The sequence below is a fragment of the Grammomys surdaster genome, unplaced genomic scaffold (assembly GCF_004785775.1).
Source record: "Grammomys surdaster isolate TR1022 unplaced genomic scaffold, NIH_TR_1.0 129, whole genome shotgun sequence".
NCBI classification, from domain to species: Eukaryota; Metazoa; Chordata; class Mammalia; order Rodentia; family Muridae; genus Grammomys; species Grammomys surdaster.
In genome coordinates this window covers 3,495,818-3,516,239 of record NW_021604587.1, presented here as the reverse complement: position 1 = coordinate 3,516,239, position 20,422 = coordinate 3,495,818, and the positions used below count along the sequence as shown (strand labels likewise).

General features: G+C 42.8%; 1 protein-coding gene across 2 annotated transcripts in view; it reads left to right on the top strand.

The window, feature by feature from the left end:
• Positions 1-20,422, top strand: part of Slc24a3 (solute carrier family 24 member 3) — a 478,143-nt gene that overhangs the window by 331,454 nt on the left and 126,267 nt on the right. For both annotated transcript variants that reach the window (XM_028754967.1, XM_028754975.1), the window contains exons 4-6: positions 6,042-6,116; positions 11,733-11,817; positions 12,175-12,278. In XM_028754967.1, coding sequence (XP_028610800.1) covers positions 6,042-6,116; positions 11,733-11,817; positions 12,175-12,278 — 264 coding nt within the window. The remainder of the gene's footprint in view (positions 1-6,041; positions 6,117-11,732; positions 11,818-12,174; positions 12,279-20,422) is intronic.

Below are 20,422 nucleotides of genomic sequence, written 5' to 3'. Positions count from 1 at the left end.
AAATATCTCTGGTTATATTGGGCATTTTTTTCAATTTAACCACTGTAGCCAAGATCTTCAGTTTTTTTGTTGTTTCTGCTGCCGCAGTTATTTGTCTGGTGTGTGTGTGTGTGTGTGTGTGTGTGTGTGTGTGTGTACATGTGCATGCATACACAGGGGTGTGGATATGGATGTGTTTGTGAGTCAGTGGGTGTATGAGTATGTGTGTGCTCACATGTGCATACAGGTACACACACACACAGAGGCCAGAGGAGGATGCCAGGTGGCCAGCTCTAGCACTTTTCACCTTATTCCCTTGAACTGTATTTCTCAGTGATCATGCATCTAAGCTGGCAGTCAGCAAAAAAACCCTGTGATTTTTCTGCCTCACCCCTGTCCACAGCCACAGCCTCATCCCTTCCTCTACCCTCACAACACAACTTACATACCATGCTTGACTTTTTATCTGAAAGCTAAACCTCATCCCTCATGCTTGTTTAACAAATGCACTGAGTGGTCTCTTTAACCTCCAGTTCTATTTTTATGAGTCTCAATCAACTTAGAAATCATCTAATGAGACAGTACTTATTTTTACGTTTCAACTCAAGAGCCACCTCTCCTATGAGGCCTTCTCTAGCCTCCTTCACTTTCCCTGCTCAACAGAACATCTATCCACCATATACATTAGAAACATGGGTCAAGGATGGAAACCTCAACTAATGGAGACTAAAACAAAGGGGTTTCCATATCTCACATAATAAGTACAAAGGGATAGGGTTTCAGGCATCAGTTCCAGTGGAAACTTGGGAAAGTACTCTTGGATCTTGGCTCCCCTTATCATGTTATTATTCTATATGAATAATGTATATGTAGTATATGTTATTCTACTTGTTACCTCAGAGCTATACTATGGCTGCTGCCATTGCAGAGCTTAAATTAAAATTCAAAGCAAGAAGAAAAGATGACTCGACTTGGATCTGTGCCTTATTCTCATTGACCGAAACAGTGTCATACAGTCTTAACTAGTTCATAGTTAGATGATTTCTAAGTTCTAGGGACACTAGAAAAGATAAAAAGGTATTATTTGGCACAACATTGGAGTTATATTTATGAGATTAACAAAATGAATTGCCCGTGGTTAGGCAGCCACCAGTTACAGAACTTAATCCTATTATCTCAGCTTATTTGGGAGCCATTTGTCTTCAGCTCTCCAAACTAGACCTCAGATCATTCTTGTTTGTCCAATGACAGTGACTTAGTAACTCTTAGAACTCCTACCTACCAGGTCATCTGGCTTTGAGTTGGTGCCTTGACACAATACTATTGAATTAATGAACAAAAAGTGCTTTAAAGACTAAAGTTTGACATTCTTGGCATAAATTCATTTCTTTTTCTTGGTGGTCTCTGAGTAGTATATTCTTTTAGCATATGAAGTGCACGTCAGTAGAAAGGAATGGTTGTGGTCCTCCCTGCCCTTAGAACTTCTTCCATATCATTTAGTCACTTAAGAAATTTGAACATCTGCCTTCTGGGTAATCAGTCACTGTGACTATCATTGTTACCTTTTGTGTGTCTCAATTGCCACATACAAAAACAATCACTTGACTCAAATGTCCTTAGGTTTAGTTGATTTGTTGAACTTGGATTGGGCTTGGCCAGTTGCAGCTGGTCTATACTGGAGAGTTACCTTTTTGTCACCTGATTTCTGACAGGCTTGGCAAGGATAAGTAGAGTGAAGGGTGCTGTTGCCTGTGTCTTTTCCTCCAGTGGGCTGGCTTGGCCATGTCCCCACGGCATGGCCACTGTTGCAACAGTAAGAATGGATTATGAGATGTGTCCCTTCGCCCAGGCACCTTTTCCCATTTTTCCCACATGCTCCCCAAAACAACGTGGTAAGCCACCTGCATGGACACTGATCACTCCCACCTTGGAGGCTTCATTAGGTTAGAAGAGTCACTTGAATTTACAGAATGTGGAAGGGTCACATTCGAGAGTTGATGTGTCCCTTCATCTTTTCTGGGTGTCCTCCCATGCTACAGGCATTTCTTCTGCTAGATATTAGCAGAGATACTAGATGGGCTGGAATCATCCACATCACAGAAGTCATTCTGTGCCAGCCCAGCCTGGAACATGGCAGATATAAATATAGGGTGGATGTGGCTGCCATTCAGGAAAAGGGAGTCTAGATTCATGAGCAAAATCCATTCATACTCCCGATGGTGTACAAACAATGCAAATGTGCAGATTCCTACTCTGACAGCTCTCCTAAGCTCCAAAGAAGAGAAGACCCTGTGATCTTCAGATTCAAGCTAAAGTTCCAGAGATGACCTGCCCCTTCTCTAGACATGCCCATCATCTCTACCCTGGGCCTCACATTGGCTTGTTCAGATTTCAGATCTGTCTTGTATTTTACAGAAAACCTTGTAAATGAAAGAGTGTCAGCGACCCTGACAGGTGGCCCTAAAGTAGATGGCTGGGACTCATGTTTCTCTCTCTGCAAGGTTGGAAGAGACAGAAAAGCAGAAGGCAAGCTAGAAATTAGCAGGACCGTGAGTGAGATCAGACCTGTGTAGAGAAAGATGGGCTCAGAGGACAGACAAGGTTCAATCTAAGCCTTGTCATTTGCTTGTCATTTCTGTATGCATTGTCTGAGAAATGGACTCAGGGACTACTTGCCTCACAAAGTACCAGAAGAACTAAGAGAGGTGGTTCTGTAAAGGACTGCAGTGCAATCTCCAACAGGGAAAATTTTATTCTTCTCCTCTTCAATGATACCCTCTATCCTTTGGAAATGCAGTAGAATGCAAATGAATCAGAAAGTGCCTTAATCTTCTGCTAAGATTTCTGCCAGTTGCATGGAAAGCCCCATAGATGTTCCACCTTCTGTAAGAGTCCTGCATCATCTGGACTTTGAGCCTTTTTGGGGGTCCTTTGTTCTTTTAGTTTGTGCACTTTATTTTCTTGGTGGGAACCTGCTTTTCTGTGAGTCTCATGGGAGAGATTTACAAAGGATTATAGTGATAGAAGCAGCCTCTTCCTCACTCCTGCTCCACAGATGCCAGAAAGTGCCCTACAGCAGGCAAGGAGCCTCTATACATCTCACAGGCTTCATAGCATCCCCCAATGTGCTTTGTTATGAGGTGCCTGATTGACAGTAGATATCCCCACTTCACCTTCCCATGTCTTATGAACTAAAATCAGTGTGATTTTCCACACTCACCACCCTCAAAAGCACAGAGAGTTTGGCAGATCTGTTCATTTCTCATCCCAGCTCAGTGTTAGAGTATTGGATGGAGATTCTGGTCTTGCAACAAGATCAATGCTTAATTCGGGAACATGCTCTTTCTTATTGAGAGGTTACATGGACTTCCAAGCAGCAGTGCCAGCTGCTCCAATGAGCTGACTATGTCAGTGATGGACAGCTTATTTAGATCTTGGTTAATCCACAGATGTGTTGCTCTGTATTTCAATTACTTAATTTGGATGTCCTCTCAAGGGTAATGTTAAAACCTGCATGTCATTGGATCAGCTAAGTCACACAGCAAAAGAGGGTTTGAGTCTATTACAGTCTGGGGAGGTATTTCTGGCTGATTCACAGAACTGTATAATACAGCATTATTTTCTTATTTGACATATTCAAAAATGCTATAGGCAAATGATTTTATATAGATTATGAATATATCAAACAATAAAAAATTATTTTAGAGCCTTTTCTGGGTGCTACTCTTCCTGGCTTCTCAGAGGCCAGCAAAGTATATAAAAAAAAATTACCTCCAAAGTTTCCTATAGCCAACATAAGTCACACATGAAATGGAAATTTATGGCTAAAGGGGAAAATATGGCTTATGATTAAAAGACAGGCAGATTCATTCTGGTTAAGAAACATGGCTATTACTTTGACAGTTTGAGAAATTCATTTGCAAATGTTCTTATGTGTATGAGTCAGTCTATACACACACCTAAACAAGTTAACAAAAGAGAGACGAGTTTTGAATGTTTTCATAGAATAATGTAGTGTATATATATTTCCTCAATACTACATACCTATCCACACAGTCTCTCTTGACAGTGTTGCATGGAATGATGAGTCACGGCTGATCTAACCATCCCCTGTGATGTATTTTGGTAGGTTTTGATAATTTAGTGTAGTCTGAAGTTTGGAACACTTCATCTTTGTGCTTTTGTGTAACATTTCCACAAAATAGAGTGGTACATTGTACTTGAGACTCTCCCTGTCCTGTGGGAGAGAACGAACACATACACATGGAAAACAGTCAAGTGCATACAAGGGAAGCCAGGGGACTAAATTAGTGCACTGGCCAAGAGTCAAAAGCCTGAGATCATTTCCAGCTAGGACTATAGCAAAGACCTCAGGAAAGAAAGCTGTAAGCAGCAGAAACTCCACTAACAGGCTAAGTGCAAAAGGCAGAGCATTGGCTCATGAAATTGGAACATTCACTTGGTTTCAAACTGAGCTGAGATCATGTTGGTTGTGTATATGTATGCCTACATGCATGAATGAGTGTGTGCGTGTATATGGATGTGGGTGTAGGTGTGCATGTGTGTGTATGAGTGTGCACATGTACCTGTTGCTCCTCTTGGGTCAGCTTCTTAATGTGGTAACACCATTATTAGGCTCTCCCTATATATGACTGCTATCTCTGGCAGCTACAGGCTTTGAGAGGTATTTATATTCTGTTAATCTGCTGCCTGGCCCTCTTATCCGTAGATCACTTTGTGACAAGAAATGGCATGTTCTGGTTTCTGGCCTGGGTCTTAGGTTGTGCCTTGTGTAACTGGGGCCCATGCTGTGGAATAGTAATCAGTAGGAAAATATGATAGAAGATAGTAATACATATACCAGTGGGAATGCTGGAGATCAAGCCAGTACTGGTAAACACTTTAGGCTACAGATACTAGAATATTCCAAGTCAAACTTCCCCAGCAATGCTGCTGGTATGCTCTGCAGTCCAGGGGCATGGTGGACTCTAATACCATATGATCTGTGACTCCATAAGACATTGAGGACTCTGCTGCTTTCCAAGTCAGAATCAACTTCACTCTATGTCTAAGAATCCCACACTTCCTCTCCACAGCTAGGGACAGAGTGAGAAATGTCTCTCTTCGGAAAGTTGAAAACTCTTTCCTTTTATCTGATTGAATGGGTCTAAGTCACATGCCTACCTCTGAACCAATAGCCATCTCCACTAGGAATGCTACACACCAATTGACCAATCCATATGTAATCCTGGAGAAAAGATGAGACACCTTCTACCTGAGGCATTGTGACTATAGGAGGGTGCTGGGGTCCCCTGAAGAAATGAAAAGTATATGATGGGTGGTCATTCAACACTGGAACCTAAACAAATGGTCATTCTTCAAGACGATACCTTGAATAAGAGAGAGGATAATTTCTAACTAGAAGGTGAAATTTTAGGATGCCCTAGTGATAGCTGACCCTGATGTGGAAGCAAGTTTGCACAAGCTATCCTGCAGGAACCATGTAGTAAGAAAGTTCACTAGGACATGATCAGCTCAGCTATTAGTGCTTCCAGGCCAGCCATGGATGACTTCTGAAGATGTAACAGTAATTACAAGAGGAAGTTCATGTCCTCATAATGGAAACTTACAACAGACTGTTGGAATTAACCTATAATCTACACCAAAAAAAAAAAGGCAAGATGGGGGGATACAGAGGGAAAGGTAGTCAGTGAGTCAGGTTGGCATTTGAAAAGCATAATGGAGTGAAACAATGGCATATCTGAGGAGAAGATATATTCTTCTGCTCTGGGTAGAAGAAAAAAGTGCAAAGGCCCTGAGGCAGGTGGCCGTGGTCTTCTTGATGTCTTAGAAGGGGAACAAGAGATGATTAGTCGGTAGTAAGGTCAAAGGTGAAGCTAAAGCAAGGCTAAGATCTTTCAGAAATTGCAAAGACTTTGTTCTTACTCTCAATAAGAAGCTAAATGTACGATAAGGGAAGATATTAATTGAAGGAAAAGATGATCAGACCCTTTGCCCTTAGCTCTACCTGACTCAACTCTTTCTCCTCTCCTTTCTTCCAGGCCATGTACATGTTCTATGCACTGGCCATCGTGTGCGATGACTTCTTCGTCCCATCCTTGGAAAAGATCTGTGAGGTATGTGAAGGTATATTCCCAGTGTGCCTAAGAGAGGCCTGGGATGGGGACTCTACCCTGGCATGTTCTAGCCTCATCTCCAAGGTCCTGGAGAGTCATAGATGTAAGTACCTGAACGCCTGAGAGCAGACAGTATTGGCTTAGTCAGTCTGCATAACGTTTCAAAACCTGGTGGATGGCTAGGATTTAACCCACATCACCAGCTCTCCCGACTGCATCCAACTGCATCCATCATTACTGCTAGTGTTACAGTCTTCTCTGCATATCTGTGGAAATACTTCCAGACTGTCCTGCAGCAACAAACTCTGTGGACACACCAGCATGTAAAACACATGTAGTAAACTGTAGCGTTTGCAAACAACCCACATAGATCTTCCTGTGTATTTCACCACCATGACATAAGTTCTGTGGAGACAGATGTTGTACTATGTTGCTCAGGAAATAATGACAAGACCAAAGCTGGGTGTTCTTTGTAAATGCACATCGTTTTTGGTCCCTGTGTGTTAAACCAACAGTCAGCACCCCAGGCCTGGAGTGTCATCTGATGTTGGGTTCCATCCCTCCTCCCCCTTTTCAGTTCTGCTGCTTCTTGTTCCCTATCATTCCTTCTACCTCTCTTTCCTTCATTTCCTCCTTTGAATTCCTGTTTGGGTAAGAACCTACCACTACCACATGTCCCCCTCACACTCTGAATAGATGCCTGGCAGGCTCTGGGGCAAGAGAGTCAGGCAAAGAGTATTTGGTGCACATTGTACCCATTATCATACCTAATGCCAGGCAAACAGCAAGTTTAAAAACAAATATTCAGGGATCAGCAAGATGGATCAAGCACTGACTGCCAAGCCTGATGACCTGAGTTCAACCCTCAGGTCTTCCATGGCAGAAGGAGAAAACAGACTCCAACAAGCTGTCTTCTGACCTCCACGTGTGTGTCTTGGCATCTTCACTAAATGTTTGCACAGACACTTGCATGTACTCCCACACTCGAATGCGCACTTATACACACAATGAACAAGTGAACCTAAGAAGATTTTGTTGATGCTCACCCTATCCAGAAAGGTCTCATTCTTCATTCTCATCCCACTGTCCTGAGATCTTTTTTTTTTATGTGCAAGCTTTGCATTTTCTTTTGTCTACAGTTTTTAATTCATTATCTGAGGTTCAAGGAAGTCCAGTAGCCCTCAAGCTTTGTGGCCCCTTCTTGCTCTACCCACAATACCTAATAAGTCACTAGGTTCCAACCACCAACAGAGGATGTGGCCAGAATCTACATTTCTAACCCTCTCTCAGATAACGCTGAGGATGCAAGCATCCTCACTTGGAAGATTATTAACCTGAGCAGTTTCTTCTGAGCCTTGGATGTTTGTTCATTTTGTACTTAGAGATAAGCAGTCATTGCACACTGACCCTAGAAAGGTCATGGAAGTGTGTTCCTCTTTGCAGTGACAGGAGATCAAAGAAGGTAATGTGGTACCTGAAAGGCACAGTACTCTAGTGGAGACATGAGTGTCACAGTGATCAGCCTAGGAACAGGCTCAACTTGTGTCAAAGTTACGAAAATGTTCAGCCCTTGGGGGGGGGGCACTTTTGATCCTTCAGTATCAGCAGCAGGTTATTTACAAATCCTCAGATGGTCAGCTCCCTTCTTAAAGGAGTGTAGGACTATAAATTTCAAACTATATCTAGACGATGCCTAGTACAATGTCAGTGTTATGGTAGGTATCTGTCAGAGTATGCTCCTCAGAGGGAAATGATGAAGAAAAAGGTTGTGTGTGTTTAGTATGAATACAGATTAGTTGAGTCAGTGACAGAGGGGGACACACAGGGCCCACTCACTACCAGTTGGTACTTCACACTTACACAAAGCAAAATGGCTCTGCCTTTTTCCATGCAATATTTTTGTTGTTAATAACAAAGGAATTTATTGCATCCCAGAAATATAAATGCAGGCATCAACCTGTGCCCTCCATTAAGGAAACACATAGAACTTTTGAGAACATACATATCCTTCTCGAGAACAAGCCACCAAATAGCTGGCAGAACAGAAGAGAGAATGAGTCTTTACCAAAAATTAAGAAGGAAAGAAAATGTTTGATAGGATAAAGTTGCTATTCTGACTGGGTCCTGGGATGCGTTAAGCTGGCTGTGTTGCTGAGTCAGTGTGGGGTGAATGTGCCCATCCTCTCTCTAATCACATCTAGGATTCTACCAGGTGACCACAGTTAGCTTCCCTCTAGAAATCAAGAAACGGAGCCTCAGAGACTCAGAGTATCCCATTCCAGGCCATACAGCTGTTTAGGAATGAAGTCAATACCTGAACCCAGGTCAGTCTGAGCTTACCACTGGGTCATCTTTATACCTGTTGCAACTCTGCAACTACTTACAATAGGTTTGTGTCAAAACTGACTCCACCTCTAGGGTCCACAGCTATCCAGGGGGGAGGAATGCAGATGAAGGGCCTCCCTTTCCAGGATGCTCCCTGTTCCCAACCAAGTCTAGTTTTAGGAGCAAAGTAAATGACAAGAAATCATGCCATGCCACATTCATATCTCTCAATATTCCATGTACTTAAAGTCATCCTAGTTGCTGGACTAATGGCATGCCTGTAGAAATGGTGACAGAGTTTGTATCTCAGAGATTCCGTTTATGTCTTCTAAGAGTCTGTGGCCAACTCTCCCTGAAGTTCCATTCTTTCACAGGAAGGAAGGGAAGATGACAATACAGGGCCACCCCTTTGCAGCCTAGCATGATTTCCTAGCCTAGGACTCTCTAAACTATTTTTTCTTTCCCTAATCTCTTTGCAGAGAAGAGATGCTTATGCTGTATGCTTAGTGCTTGCTCCCAGACTAACTTGAGCTAAACAGAGATGTTCAAGGAGATGTTATTTAGACTTTGGTAAAAAAAAAAAAAGATTCTAGAAAGAAACCCATATTGCTCAATAAATCATAGCTTGGAGGGGGTGTCACGTTCAAGCCATGAAAAATGTTGAGCAGAAAATAGAAAGGAGTGCCAATATGATGACCCAGCATGGCAGCAACAGATCAGGTGAGTCATTCAATTTTAGACAACTGTATGGTTCTATGAGGGAACATACAAAGGTGTTAGTGTCCTTTGTCTACAGTAAATAGACAGACTCAGACTCTGCTACATTGAAGCAAAGGCAGAAAAGAGATGTTTCAGAGACAGCCAACAAGGAAAGACTCAGCAAGGAGAGGAACGTGGCATTCTTCGTCATGAGGTAGCAGCCCTCAGGTTGGTCAGAAGCTTGTGCTTGCATAAAGATATCAGATGTCAAGAGTAAGAGGGCCTTAGGGAAGTCATAAAAACAATAGTGGGGCCTCCTGGGCTGTGGATGAGGGTGACTGCCCACTCTAAGTATTGTAAACACAGAGCTAGGCTCTTCCCCAGTCAAGCTGCTTGCCAAAGGCTAGGAGGGAAACTAGGGAATGCACAGCCTGGCTCTGGCCATCCATAGGCTTAGAAACCACTGAGTAAACCACAACTTTCCACCTTCTCCATATAAGTTCCACAGCCAGGCATTCAACCGTGGATCAAACTGATCAAACTCTTTTTGTTGTAGTTGTTTTGGAGTTTTGGGGTTTTTTTTTTTGGTTGGTTGGTTGGTTGATTTGGTTTTTCAAGACAGGGTCTCTCTGTGTAGCCCTGGCTGTCCTGGAATTCACTTTATAGACCAGGCTGGCCTTGAATTCACAGATCTGTCTGCCTCTACCTAAGTGCTGGGATTAAAGGCCTCCACCACTATGCCCGGGAGATCAAACATTTCTTTTTTAAAAAATTTGGATCAGTATGGAGCAGATACTGAAGGTCTTCCTTATTGTTATGCACTGGACAATTCAGCTTCTTAGAGGACATTTACATTGTGTTAGGGATTATTAGCAATCTAGAGATGATTGACAGAATATGGGAAAATGTATCTGTTACATGCAAACACTGCAGTATTTTATATGAAATTTAAACACTGCTTGGATTTGAGTATGACCAAACTCAAAGTCCCCACTGATCTCAAAGGCTGACTGGGTTCATAGAAAGTTGGATGAACCCAATGGGGACTTGGTGCAGAGAGGAGGAATCAAGTGATAGATTCTGCCATGGTACCAGTGCAGGGCTGTGTATATGGGTGGACCAAAGGAGCCATGCCTGAAGGAAAGGGCTCACTGAAAAAGCATTTCAGAAAAAAAAAACAGAACACCTGAGCCACTGGATCTACATGGGGATGACAGGACCTGTTGTTCATGGAGAGCCCAGGGTGTCCAGCTATGGTGGATAATTCTCCACTCAGGGTGAAGCTAAGGAAAATTCTCCCTGGCTCTCGTCATAGCCACTAGCAATGCAGAAGCAAGAGGACCTTGTGACTAGTGATTCTAAGAGGCCAGTGTAGTATTGCCAGGCTGGAGTGAATTTGGTATAAAGGAGGGAGAGAAGGAAGGAGCAATGGAAGCAAGAATGAAACTGGAGATAAGGCCAAGCTTCACAAGCAACAATTAATACCAGCCCATAAATCTCGGGAGGGAAGCACAGCAACTCAAGGAGTTCCTAGGAGCTGATTCCTGGCTCAGGTTGCCTTCCAGCCATCCCTATCCATTGAGATTCCAGAGCCGGGGCTTCTCCACCAGCCAAGGCTTTTAGTGCTGAGGTACCATCTCAGGGTCTCCTCAGTACCCTATGGGAACCTCAACTGTGAGTATAGAGCCAAGGAACCCAGGATCCCAAAGAGCATGCCTCTATGAGAGGGACCTCCAAGGCCATACTGCCTCTGTGTGGTCAAGCATGGAAGTACAGCCACTGGTGCTGCTGAGAAAGAGAGAAAGAAGACTGGCAGTGGAAACTGGACGTCTCTGCCCTGACCCCAAAGGGAACTGGCTGCTTCCCAACAGCTGGCAGCTTACTTTCTGGGCCGTGGTGGAATGCCAGAAAGCTAAACACACCAACCAGCCTCTCATGTACATTCATCTTGTGTTCTTGAAAATCACCTTCCGGTTTAACAAACAAGGTGACTTGAGAAATAGGGAACTGTCCCCAAAGATTTGGGAAAAATGGGCTGCCTTATTTTTTAACTCCGTCTCAAGTCTTCTCTCCCACTGTGCCACCCAGAGTTTGAAGGTCAAGGGTTTGGAGTGTGCTTGGGTGACTCCATGGGTCTTGCAAACTGGCTGCCGTGAGCTTGAAGTTATTCAAAGCACTGCAACAGCCACGGTGTTTGCATGCAACTCTAGATTACACACATCCCTTCTAAAACCAGTATCTGCAGACACCTAGGGAGCTGAACATAGCTGCCATTAGAAAGACAATGACTGCCCACCACTGTCCAGGATGCTCTCAGCTTGCTACTCCCCCCTCCTGGCTATTGATAGCTGCTTGATACATTTGGGTTATGGACCCCTAAATGTCTAGACTTTGGCTAATGGAGATCTTGCAAGTGGAGATGCTGAGCAGAGAGCAGGAGCAGCCAAGCTCTGAATGGAGGGACAGTGAGAAGGACTGAACCCGACCCCTGAGTCCTTCTGAAGTCCCTGTGCTTAAGACCTCTGGCGCCACAGTCATGTGTATCCCAAGGTAAAATCCCACCTCACCTGTTTTGTCTTTGTTCCCATGCAGCGCCTCCACCTCAGTGAAGATGTGGCAGGAGCCACATTCATGGCAGCAGGCAGCTCGGCCCCGGAGCTGTTCACATCAGTCATAGGTAAGTGATGCTAAGAGAATGTCTCAACTCTTACCTGTGTGAGAGAAAGGGGTTCTGGGGAAGAAGGCCCTCAGATTTGAGTTGTCTCCTACTTACAAAATATTAAGTTCCTAGATCCCAAGCAGAACCTTTCACTCTGCTGTGGTCATTCACTGCTTTTACTGTGTGTGAACTTTTCCTAGACCCAGGGACAATATTACTAAAAGAAAGTCTAGCCTCTGGATTCCAAAACTCCCTCCAAAGCTTGCCTATCTCCTCTGGATCCTGAGCATAGTCTAGAACTAGGAAATGTCCTTCAAATGTCCTTGGATTGCAGCTGGACCACTACAGCCAGATTGGTGTTGGTTTGTGTTTCAGGAGTCTTCATTACGAAGGGCGATGTGGGAGTTGGCACCATCGTGGGCTCTGCTGTGTTCAACATCCTGTGCATCATTGGTGTCTGTGGGCTCTTTGCAGGGCAGGTAGGCCTGGGGACTCCTTTGTGATGGTTGTACGTGATGTGGAGAAGATGGAAGTATGGAGTCAAGGCAGGGACTGTGATGTTGGAATTCACCCACAGTGGAGCCTTGGGCAGAGTGATTGGATATCTCCATCCTGAAGCCACTGTTATTTGGTTTCCAGGTTCATGGACTATTGAATCCCAGTTCCGCATAGGGAATTAGCAAGCCTAACAGTGTTAACTGTGAGCTTGAAAGTGCACCCCACACACACACCTCCTTTTGCGAGCTGCTGATCTGCACTAGAATGTGTGGTGCCTCAGAGGAAATGAGATAAATGAGAAAGACAGGGCAGAAAAGAGGCAAATTGTTTTTACTTAAAGAATTCATCATTGTCACAGTTCAGGATGTCGCTTTTCTTCCGGAAGACTGGAGCTTTTGTAGTCTAGAGGGGCTTTGAAGTCCTGAGTCAATCTAAGGAGACTATTCTAATGTCACGGGGACATCCTGGCAGGGCCACTGTCCTTTTAGAATGTTGTCTCTGCAATAGTCTCAGGGATTTGTTCAGAAGTCACCAGAGTGTGAGACTATTGGGCAGCCAAGGTTAGAGCCTGAAGGTCCATGGGGGCATACAGCTTCCCTGTGCCTCTCAGAACCTAGTTTCTTCGGAGAAATATTCATTAGAAATGAGATCCTCAGTTCTCTGCAAAAACACCTAAGACTCAGTACCTTCTACAAGAAAAACCTATTTCTACTATTCTAGATGTGACCCTACTTATAATATTGAGGGATCCAAAATTCATTTCACCTGATCCAGAACTTCAGTGTGGTCTGTGCTGTGCCCTGTTGAAAGTTACTAGTTGATATAAAATCTGATCCTGATGACCTTCTCTCTCACATGTACTAGGCCTCTGTGCCTCTCAGAAGCTGCTAGGCATGCCATGATGTCCGTCTCTCAAATGAACACTCAAGAGTTCCCATAGAGTTCACTGCTATTCTCCACAGTCCATTTTAGCTGTCTCTACTTCCATGCCAACTGATCTGCCTTCTCTGCCTGCTGTGTTTGTTCCATCCAAGCAACAAGCAGAAGGACATTTTGATCTTATCAACCATCAGCTCCAACACTCCCTGGTGGGCAGGCTAGCTCTGATAAGAGGGTTCTGGATTTGCTCATGATGACTAAGGTCTGGCTCACTCACTAGGATAAATATTTTCTGCTTTCTCCATGACCCCATTGTATTAAAGTTAGTGGGTCCACACTGTAGTGTTCCTGAGTTCTCCTACATAGGTAGTTAGTGCCAAAAGAATGAGCTGCATGCCTGCTTTTGCTGCCATTACTCTCCCCTGGCTCTACCCTGCCTGACCAGCTCATCATTACCTTCCAGAGATGAATAGTCACACCAGTGGATGCTGTTGCTGTTAGCACTTTCTTAATTAGCATTGTCACCATTAGCGGTATGATTATTAGCCAGGCCGTTATTAGTGTTGTCATTAGTTCATTAGTCATTTGTACCTGCAGCTTGATTCTGAAGCAAGCCCGAAGGGGGAGAAATAATGTAAAGAAATGAAACAAATGGCTGGGTGATGTCTACTCAGTGCCACACAGCTAATTACTTACAAAATGAAATGCAGTGTGTTCGTGGCGTGTAATTCATCAGCAGTGCCACTCACCAGCTTGACTAGGACACCTGCTCACGGCTGCTGCACAGGTTGTTGGCATCCATCTTTCTACCTTCTCCAGGTCTTTGCTGGCTGGTCTCACTAGAGAAAGGTGACAACCAGAGCTTCTCCTGGGAATAGCCACAAGTGTGATCCTAGCTTTATCTTTCCTTCTTTTTCTTTCTTTTCTTTTTCTTTTTTTTTTAATCCTGTGCCTACTTGGAGATTTGCAAAGCCCTCCAATTGCTGTTTTTGTAGATTCCCTCACATCTTTGCAGAAGGCACAGAATTGTATTGGGGGAGGAACATGGGCCAAAGAATCAGATTGACCTGGATTGCATTATTGCTTTGCTGTTTACTAACTGGGGAATTTTGGAGAAGTTATTTTAGCTATGGCAGTTTGATCCTTCTCATCTATAGAGTGGGTATAAGCACATCTACTTCAGAGTGTTGCCATGGTGATGAAACCTATCATGTTTAACACTAATAATAGTTCTTGGTCTGCAAGGAAAGTTAAAACAAGTTAGACGCTTTTATCAACTCTTGGGATATTCATCCTGAGGTCCTCACTACCAAATTCCATGCTACGTCACTGGGAAGGCTTGACCACTCCGTTAATGGAATGATTGACAGGGGTGTCTATGGCCCCCATCAGAGACAGGATGGGGAGCAGAGAGGCAGGCAGAAGATCTTGTAAATGAAAACAAATGATGGATTAGCATAATGACATCAGAGGAGTAGTGCTTAGTCCTAGGTAGTCTCTCTTTTTTTTTTTTTTTTCAATTCTTGGTGCTTTTTTATGTCAGTTGAAAGTGAATATATACATACAAAATTCTAAATACCTTCCTAAAATGTTTTTACCACTGGCCAATCGCCATTTTATTTTGAAAGTCTTAATTGTCAAATATGTCTAAAGTGCATTTTTGGAGCTAATCAATAGCAGCATTTGTTTGTTTTTTATAAAACCTTAGAAAATATTCAGAACAGTTGGAAAAGTCACAATAAAAAAGGCAACGTGATCTAGATACATTCTTCTGCAAGAGGACTCAGACACTGCATCTGCACAACTTTGGATAAATCACCAACAAGAGTAAAAACAGACTTCTGGTGCCAGGGCTGTCAATTCAAGATTTCTTGCACTTGGGTTTTGAGTGGTGCTGATATCCGGGTCCCAGCTGAGATCCTGCTCTCATTTCAACAGCAACAAAACACTTTGTCTCTACATCTTCATGGACATTTGGTTCAGTTTACTGATATTGAGACTTAACAGGAATTGCCAACTGGTAGTCGGAAACCAAGATCTCCTGCACTAGCACTTGCCCAGCCAGATGCTACAGGGTCTGAATGGACCTGGGTAGTCTCTTGAGTGGTAGAGAAAGCATCGGCAAGAAGTGGGAGTTGTCCAGCCTCACATTCCTAGGCAGCAGAGCTGGTGCCATGAATATCACAGCAAAGGACAGAAATCAGGAACTGATGGTTAATAAATCTAATCATGGATCTCACTTAGCATTATTATTTATGTTGTTCTGCATTTTGTCTTGGCTGGGAGAATTGCAGCAAGCACCCATGGGCCTCTCTCTAATGCATTTTAGCATAAAGGACACGAGAAAGTCTGTCACCCATCTAAAATTAAAGTAATTAAGCTGTAGGGTTTGAGCTCCTGTCTCAATTAGGGTTTTGATGAATTCAGTGTAATTGAATGTCGGCTGTATTTGCAGTTTGCAAACATACCCGATGTCCTCAGTGATCGCCTGAGGTGCTTTGTGGAGTTTTTATGGGACAGGAGGAAATTGCTTCTTAGAAAGTGGCTTCAAGAGTAATTCTGGGTATCCCACAAGACATTTACAGAGCTCTGGTCCTCCCAGTTTTTCCTTAAGAACAAAGGCGAATAACAATGAAGTGAAAATATCCAGGCCTAGATGCAACCTTCTATTTTGCATATTGCATTAAAAGGACTCAGTGCCAATTTTGTAAAACAATGTGCTTATGAATTTAAATCCACCATTCAGAGCATGTTAAGCTTTAAATACATAACCACAAACAGAAAGTAAACAGTTTAACTGTATCCCAGATTAGGACTTTCATATTCTGGTTATTACAGGCTGGCAGATGGCTCTGGTTTGTTATAAAATCTGCCACATTGGCTTCTGGCATCCTTAGAGTGTCCCTGATGTTCTTTGACGAAGTCCATCTAATCTTGGCTAAATTTGCCTTTCTTCAAATAGTAACCTGTCTAAGCTGGCTCATTTTCACAAAACAGAGCAACACCAAGAGGTTATACACCCCTGTTGAAGCTTGCCTTCATTTAAATATTCCAGAAGACTCTAGGCAAGTAGTCAAGAGCAAGTAGTTAATTTGAAAGGTTGCTCCAGGGAACACTAGCAAGACATTGAGGAAATAGAGAAAGCTGCAGACAAAAGCATTAATGAATAAGTTGTCACCAGCAGCAAGTGGGATTTGATTCATCTGTGGGGACTGTTTCATAGGTGTTCAGTGATCTCATAGAAGAGGCAAGAGAGCTGGTGTACTTATCCACCAACTACCACGTCCCATTTCACTCTTCAAGAAACATGAATCCCTCAGCATTTCAGCTTATTCAGTGGCCAGAGTCAGGGTGGACCTTGGGACCCAGAGAAAACTCCAGGCAAAGAGATGCCAGAGTTGCCTACTAGAAGGACTTGAGATGGTAAAGGTGGGGCGTTGGAAATAGGCCCATGGTGTATGTGTTAAGAATGCAAGACTAAGGCTTCAAAATAAGCTAGCTGTTTAGACCCCATCTTCAATGCCACTGATGGGTACAAACATGAGAATGAAATGAACAATTAAGAAATTATAGATATGGGTCTGTGACAGTACAGTATTTGCCTAGTGTGTTTTGATGCCTTGGGTTTGGTCCCTAGCACTAAATAAATACATTTTTAGGAAAGGTTTTTAAAGGTCATTTATGTTTTTTCATTTACCAAAAGTGACCAATCCTCCTTTCAAGTATATCAATTTAGTATGACTTTGCTTAAACTATTATTCTCATGATATAATTGGTAAATTTGCATAAAAGACAGAAAAATCTTAAGATTTACCAAGGTATAATATTCATGTAGGGCTACTTGTACATTAAATAATGTTTAAAAACATTCTTTGTAATATGTAAATGTATGTTATTCCTTGTATATATTTACCATTTTAGACCATTTTGTATAAATAGTAATGTTTTGTGTGTAGATGTGTGCACACATGTGGTTTAACATATATATATGTTTGTGTGGGTGTGTACGTGTGTGTGTGTGTGTGTGTGGATTCTGGTATGGGTGGAAGTCAAAAGTCAACATCAGGGGTCTCAATCACTCTCTCTTTGATTTTCTTACCAAACCTGGAGCTCATCAACTCAGTAGGACTGTCTGCCTCTGTTCTCCTAATGTTGAGATTACAGATATGAACTGTGACACACAGTGACTACCCAAACTCAGGTCCTCACACTTGTGAGGGAGGCCTTTAGCAGCCAAGGTATCTAATTGGCTAAATTGGCATAATTGAAAGTTGGATCCCTTTAGGAAAATGAAAAGTTATAAAACATCTTTTTCAACCTCTCTTAAATTTTTATTCATTTGGCACTAGGGATCAAACCCAAGGCATCAAACACACCAGGCAAACAGTGTACTGACACAAATCCATATCTATAATTTTTAATATGGTATTTAAAGGAAATAAGATATATACAGCATGTGGTGTGCTGTAACCTCTGGGATAAAAAGTACAAATTAATAGTGACTGATAGTTAAGTCTGCCTGAGGTCATAGCTTCATTAAATAGAAAACCTTTCACTTGAAACTACATGCTTCACAACTCATACTAAAAGCCATCCCAGGAAGAAAAAAAAAACACACCATAATAGCTGCTAATCAGTAAGCTTATTCAGACACCACATCCAACAAACGCTCTGTGAGTATTTGTACAGACACACTCACTGAGTTTTAAAGTACAGGATAGTATCATCCTTTCAACAGGCTATGAAATGAACCCTAGAGATTTGAAAGAAGGGGTCTACTGAGGTGGTTAAGACTAGAATAGACACATCTGCTGGCTACATAATCCATATGGGGAACCTCTGATTATAGAGCTTCCAGATATAACTGTTGTATTCTCATTTATGAGGCTGAGATTTTGTGTGTCCATCAGAAGTTTGGGGTGTAGGACTTGAAGCAATGCAAGGAATGGTTATATCGACATGGTAGTGGCAACCCGTAATGGATGATGGAAGCACTCGGCACAACTGAAGCACATCTAGAAGCTTCTATTTTAATCCAAAGACATCTTCCATGGCTGAGCTTTAGCCTCACCAATAATGGAGATTTGGGCTGATGAACATAATGGAAAACCCACAATCTCTTGTGTACACTAATTCCCAGGTTACTGCTCTCCAGATGAAACCAAACACATCTTCTGTCATGTTTCAGTTCAGGGAATTCTGATTCCTCCAATTGGCGAGAGACTATGAACTATAAATTAAAACCATACCCCACCTATTCCAAATCTGGTGTTGGAGGCCAGCTATCCACTGTAAATAGGGAGCAAATGGGACAAAATGAAGCTAGAATGACCCCAGGAGAACTAAGGATCTGAGGCCTCCCCTAGGGTAGGATGAATTCATGTTTGGTTCTGTCAGAGGCAAGAAAGCAGTTTGCAAGGTACAGGGGTACACCCAGGCAAAGATTGGGCTGTAGAGAAATCTAGCACCTGGATTCTACTACCTCAGAAAGTAGAGGTTCCCCAGCAGTTCCTGCAGGCTGCCAGCAATAGAAGGCCCAGACCCAGACCCTAGGCCCAGACCAATTAGATCAGAGGAGTGAGTGATTTGAACTGCAAAAGCCCCATCTTCAGGCTCAGCCCTACTCATACCAGTGCTAGCTCTGGAGAGGGGAGCAGACAACTCTTCAGCACGAGCAGCCCTTCTGTGATGCCACAGTCATACAACAGGCTGTGTCCTGGAGAGGTGTTTGTTTTCTGATCCTGGTAATACCATCCTTTCCCAGACTTTTCCTGTCTCTTGACATCAGATCCATCTTCAGTTCCACATGCAGAAGAGTGCAGAGGATTTAGGTTTCAATTACAAGTTTAATTACATCGTAAGTGAAAAGAATTTACTGAGAACTATACGGGAAAGTGTATAGTTTGAGCAAGGCTCTGACCTTATTGTTCTCCTGTCTCTAGTCATCTCTGTCCTCTTCCTCCAATTAGTTTTCTTTCAGGGCAAAAATAAATAAATAAATAAATAAATAAATAAATAAATAAATGACTATAGCTGTTCCAGTCCTCATACACACATACCACATGGGAAAAAAAAAAAGGAAATGCCACCATAGTCCAGCCCCTACTTAACATCATTGAACAAAAATTTGGGTGGCTCCATTAGATTTGACTATTCTAACTAGAGTTACAGTTATCTCTCTAGAGATAAGAATCCAATCTATTCCATATCAAAAGCATAGCTTCTGGTCTTTCCTTATCATACATAGCATACAGTACAGAGTTGTGATGAAATGACTGACCCTGAACTGTATCTAGCTATCTTCCTAGTTTTCTTTCTGAACTGCTCTCACACAGTGCTGTGGTTGGTATTTATATGGACTTATACTGTCATTTCTGATCACATAACCAAGGGGGATTACTGTATCAAGGGATGGATGGGTGGGTGGGGGAAGAGAGAGAGAGAGAGAGAGAGAGAGAGAGAGAGAGAGAGAGAGATAATAGGTAGGTAGTTGATAGGTAGGTATGTAGGTAGATAATAGATAGATAGATAGATAGATAGATAGATAGATAGATAGATAGAGCGTTTGTGTTACTATGGCCAAATAACTGGCAACAGTTATTTAATTTATTTTGAGGCATGGTTTCAGAGTTTATAGTCTCTTAGCCCTATGTAGTCAAGCAGAACATCATAGTGATAGGAACATATGGTAGAGACTCTTCTTTATTCTTGACGTAAAGGAATCAGAGAATGAGTCTAGAAGGGAACAGGGACAATACACACGTAAGAACCTGCCCAGTGACCTATACTCTCCAGACGGATCCCACCCCTAGAATTTCTAGACCCTCCCAAACTAGTGTCACCTACATAGAGACCAAGCATTCAAACCATGAGCCCTTGGGGGACATTTCACATTCAGGCTATCATGGCATATTTGATGTTTGCTTTTTTAATCAAAAGCTTCCAAGCTGCTTTTCACAGCGGGGACCCATCTTCCATCTCTACCCTACCCAGTGAGATCTCAGTTATTTGCATCATCACCAGCACTTGGAATGAACAGTTTTTCCTTGGTTTGTTAACCTTGTGACTGTACTCATTCTGGCGCATGTGATGAGCCCCTCTCTGTGCCTTCAGTTTGCATTTAGAGGCATGGCTCTGAGCATCTTTTCCCATGATCATTTGCCCATCTTCCTTGGTGAAAAGTCTGTTCAAATCTCTGTCCGTCCATGTTCCCATTTGGCTATTGTTCTCTCCTTACTCTCCTGTC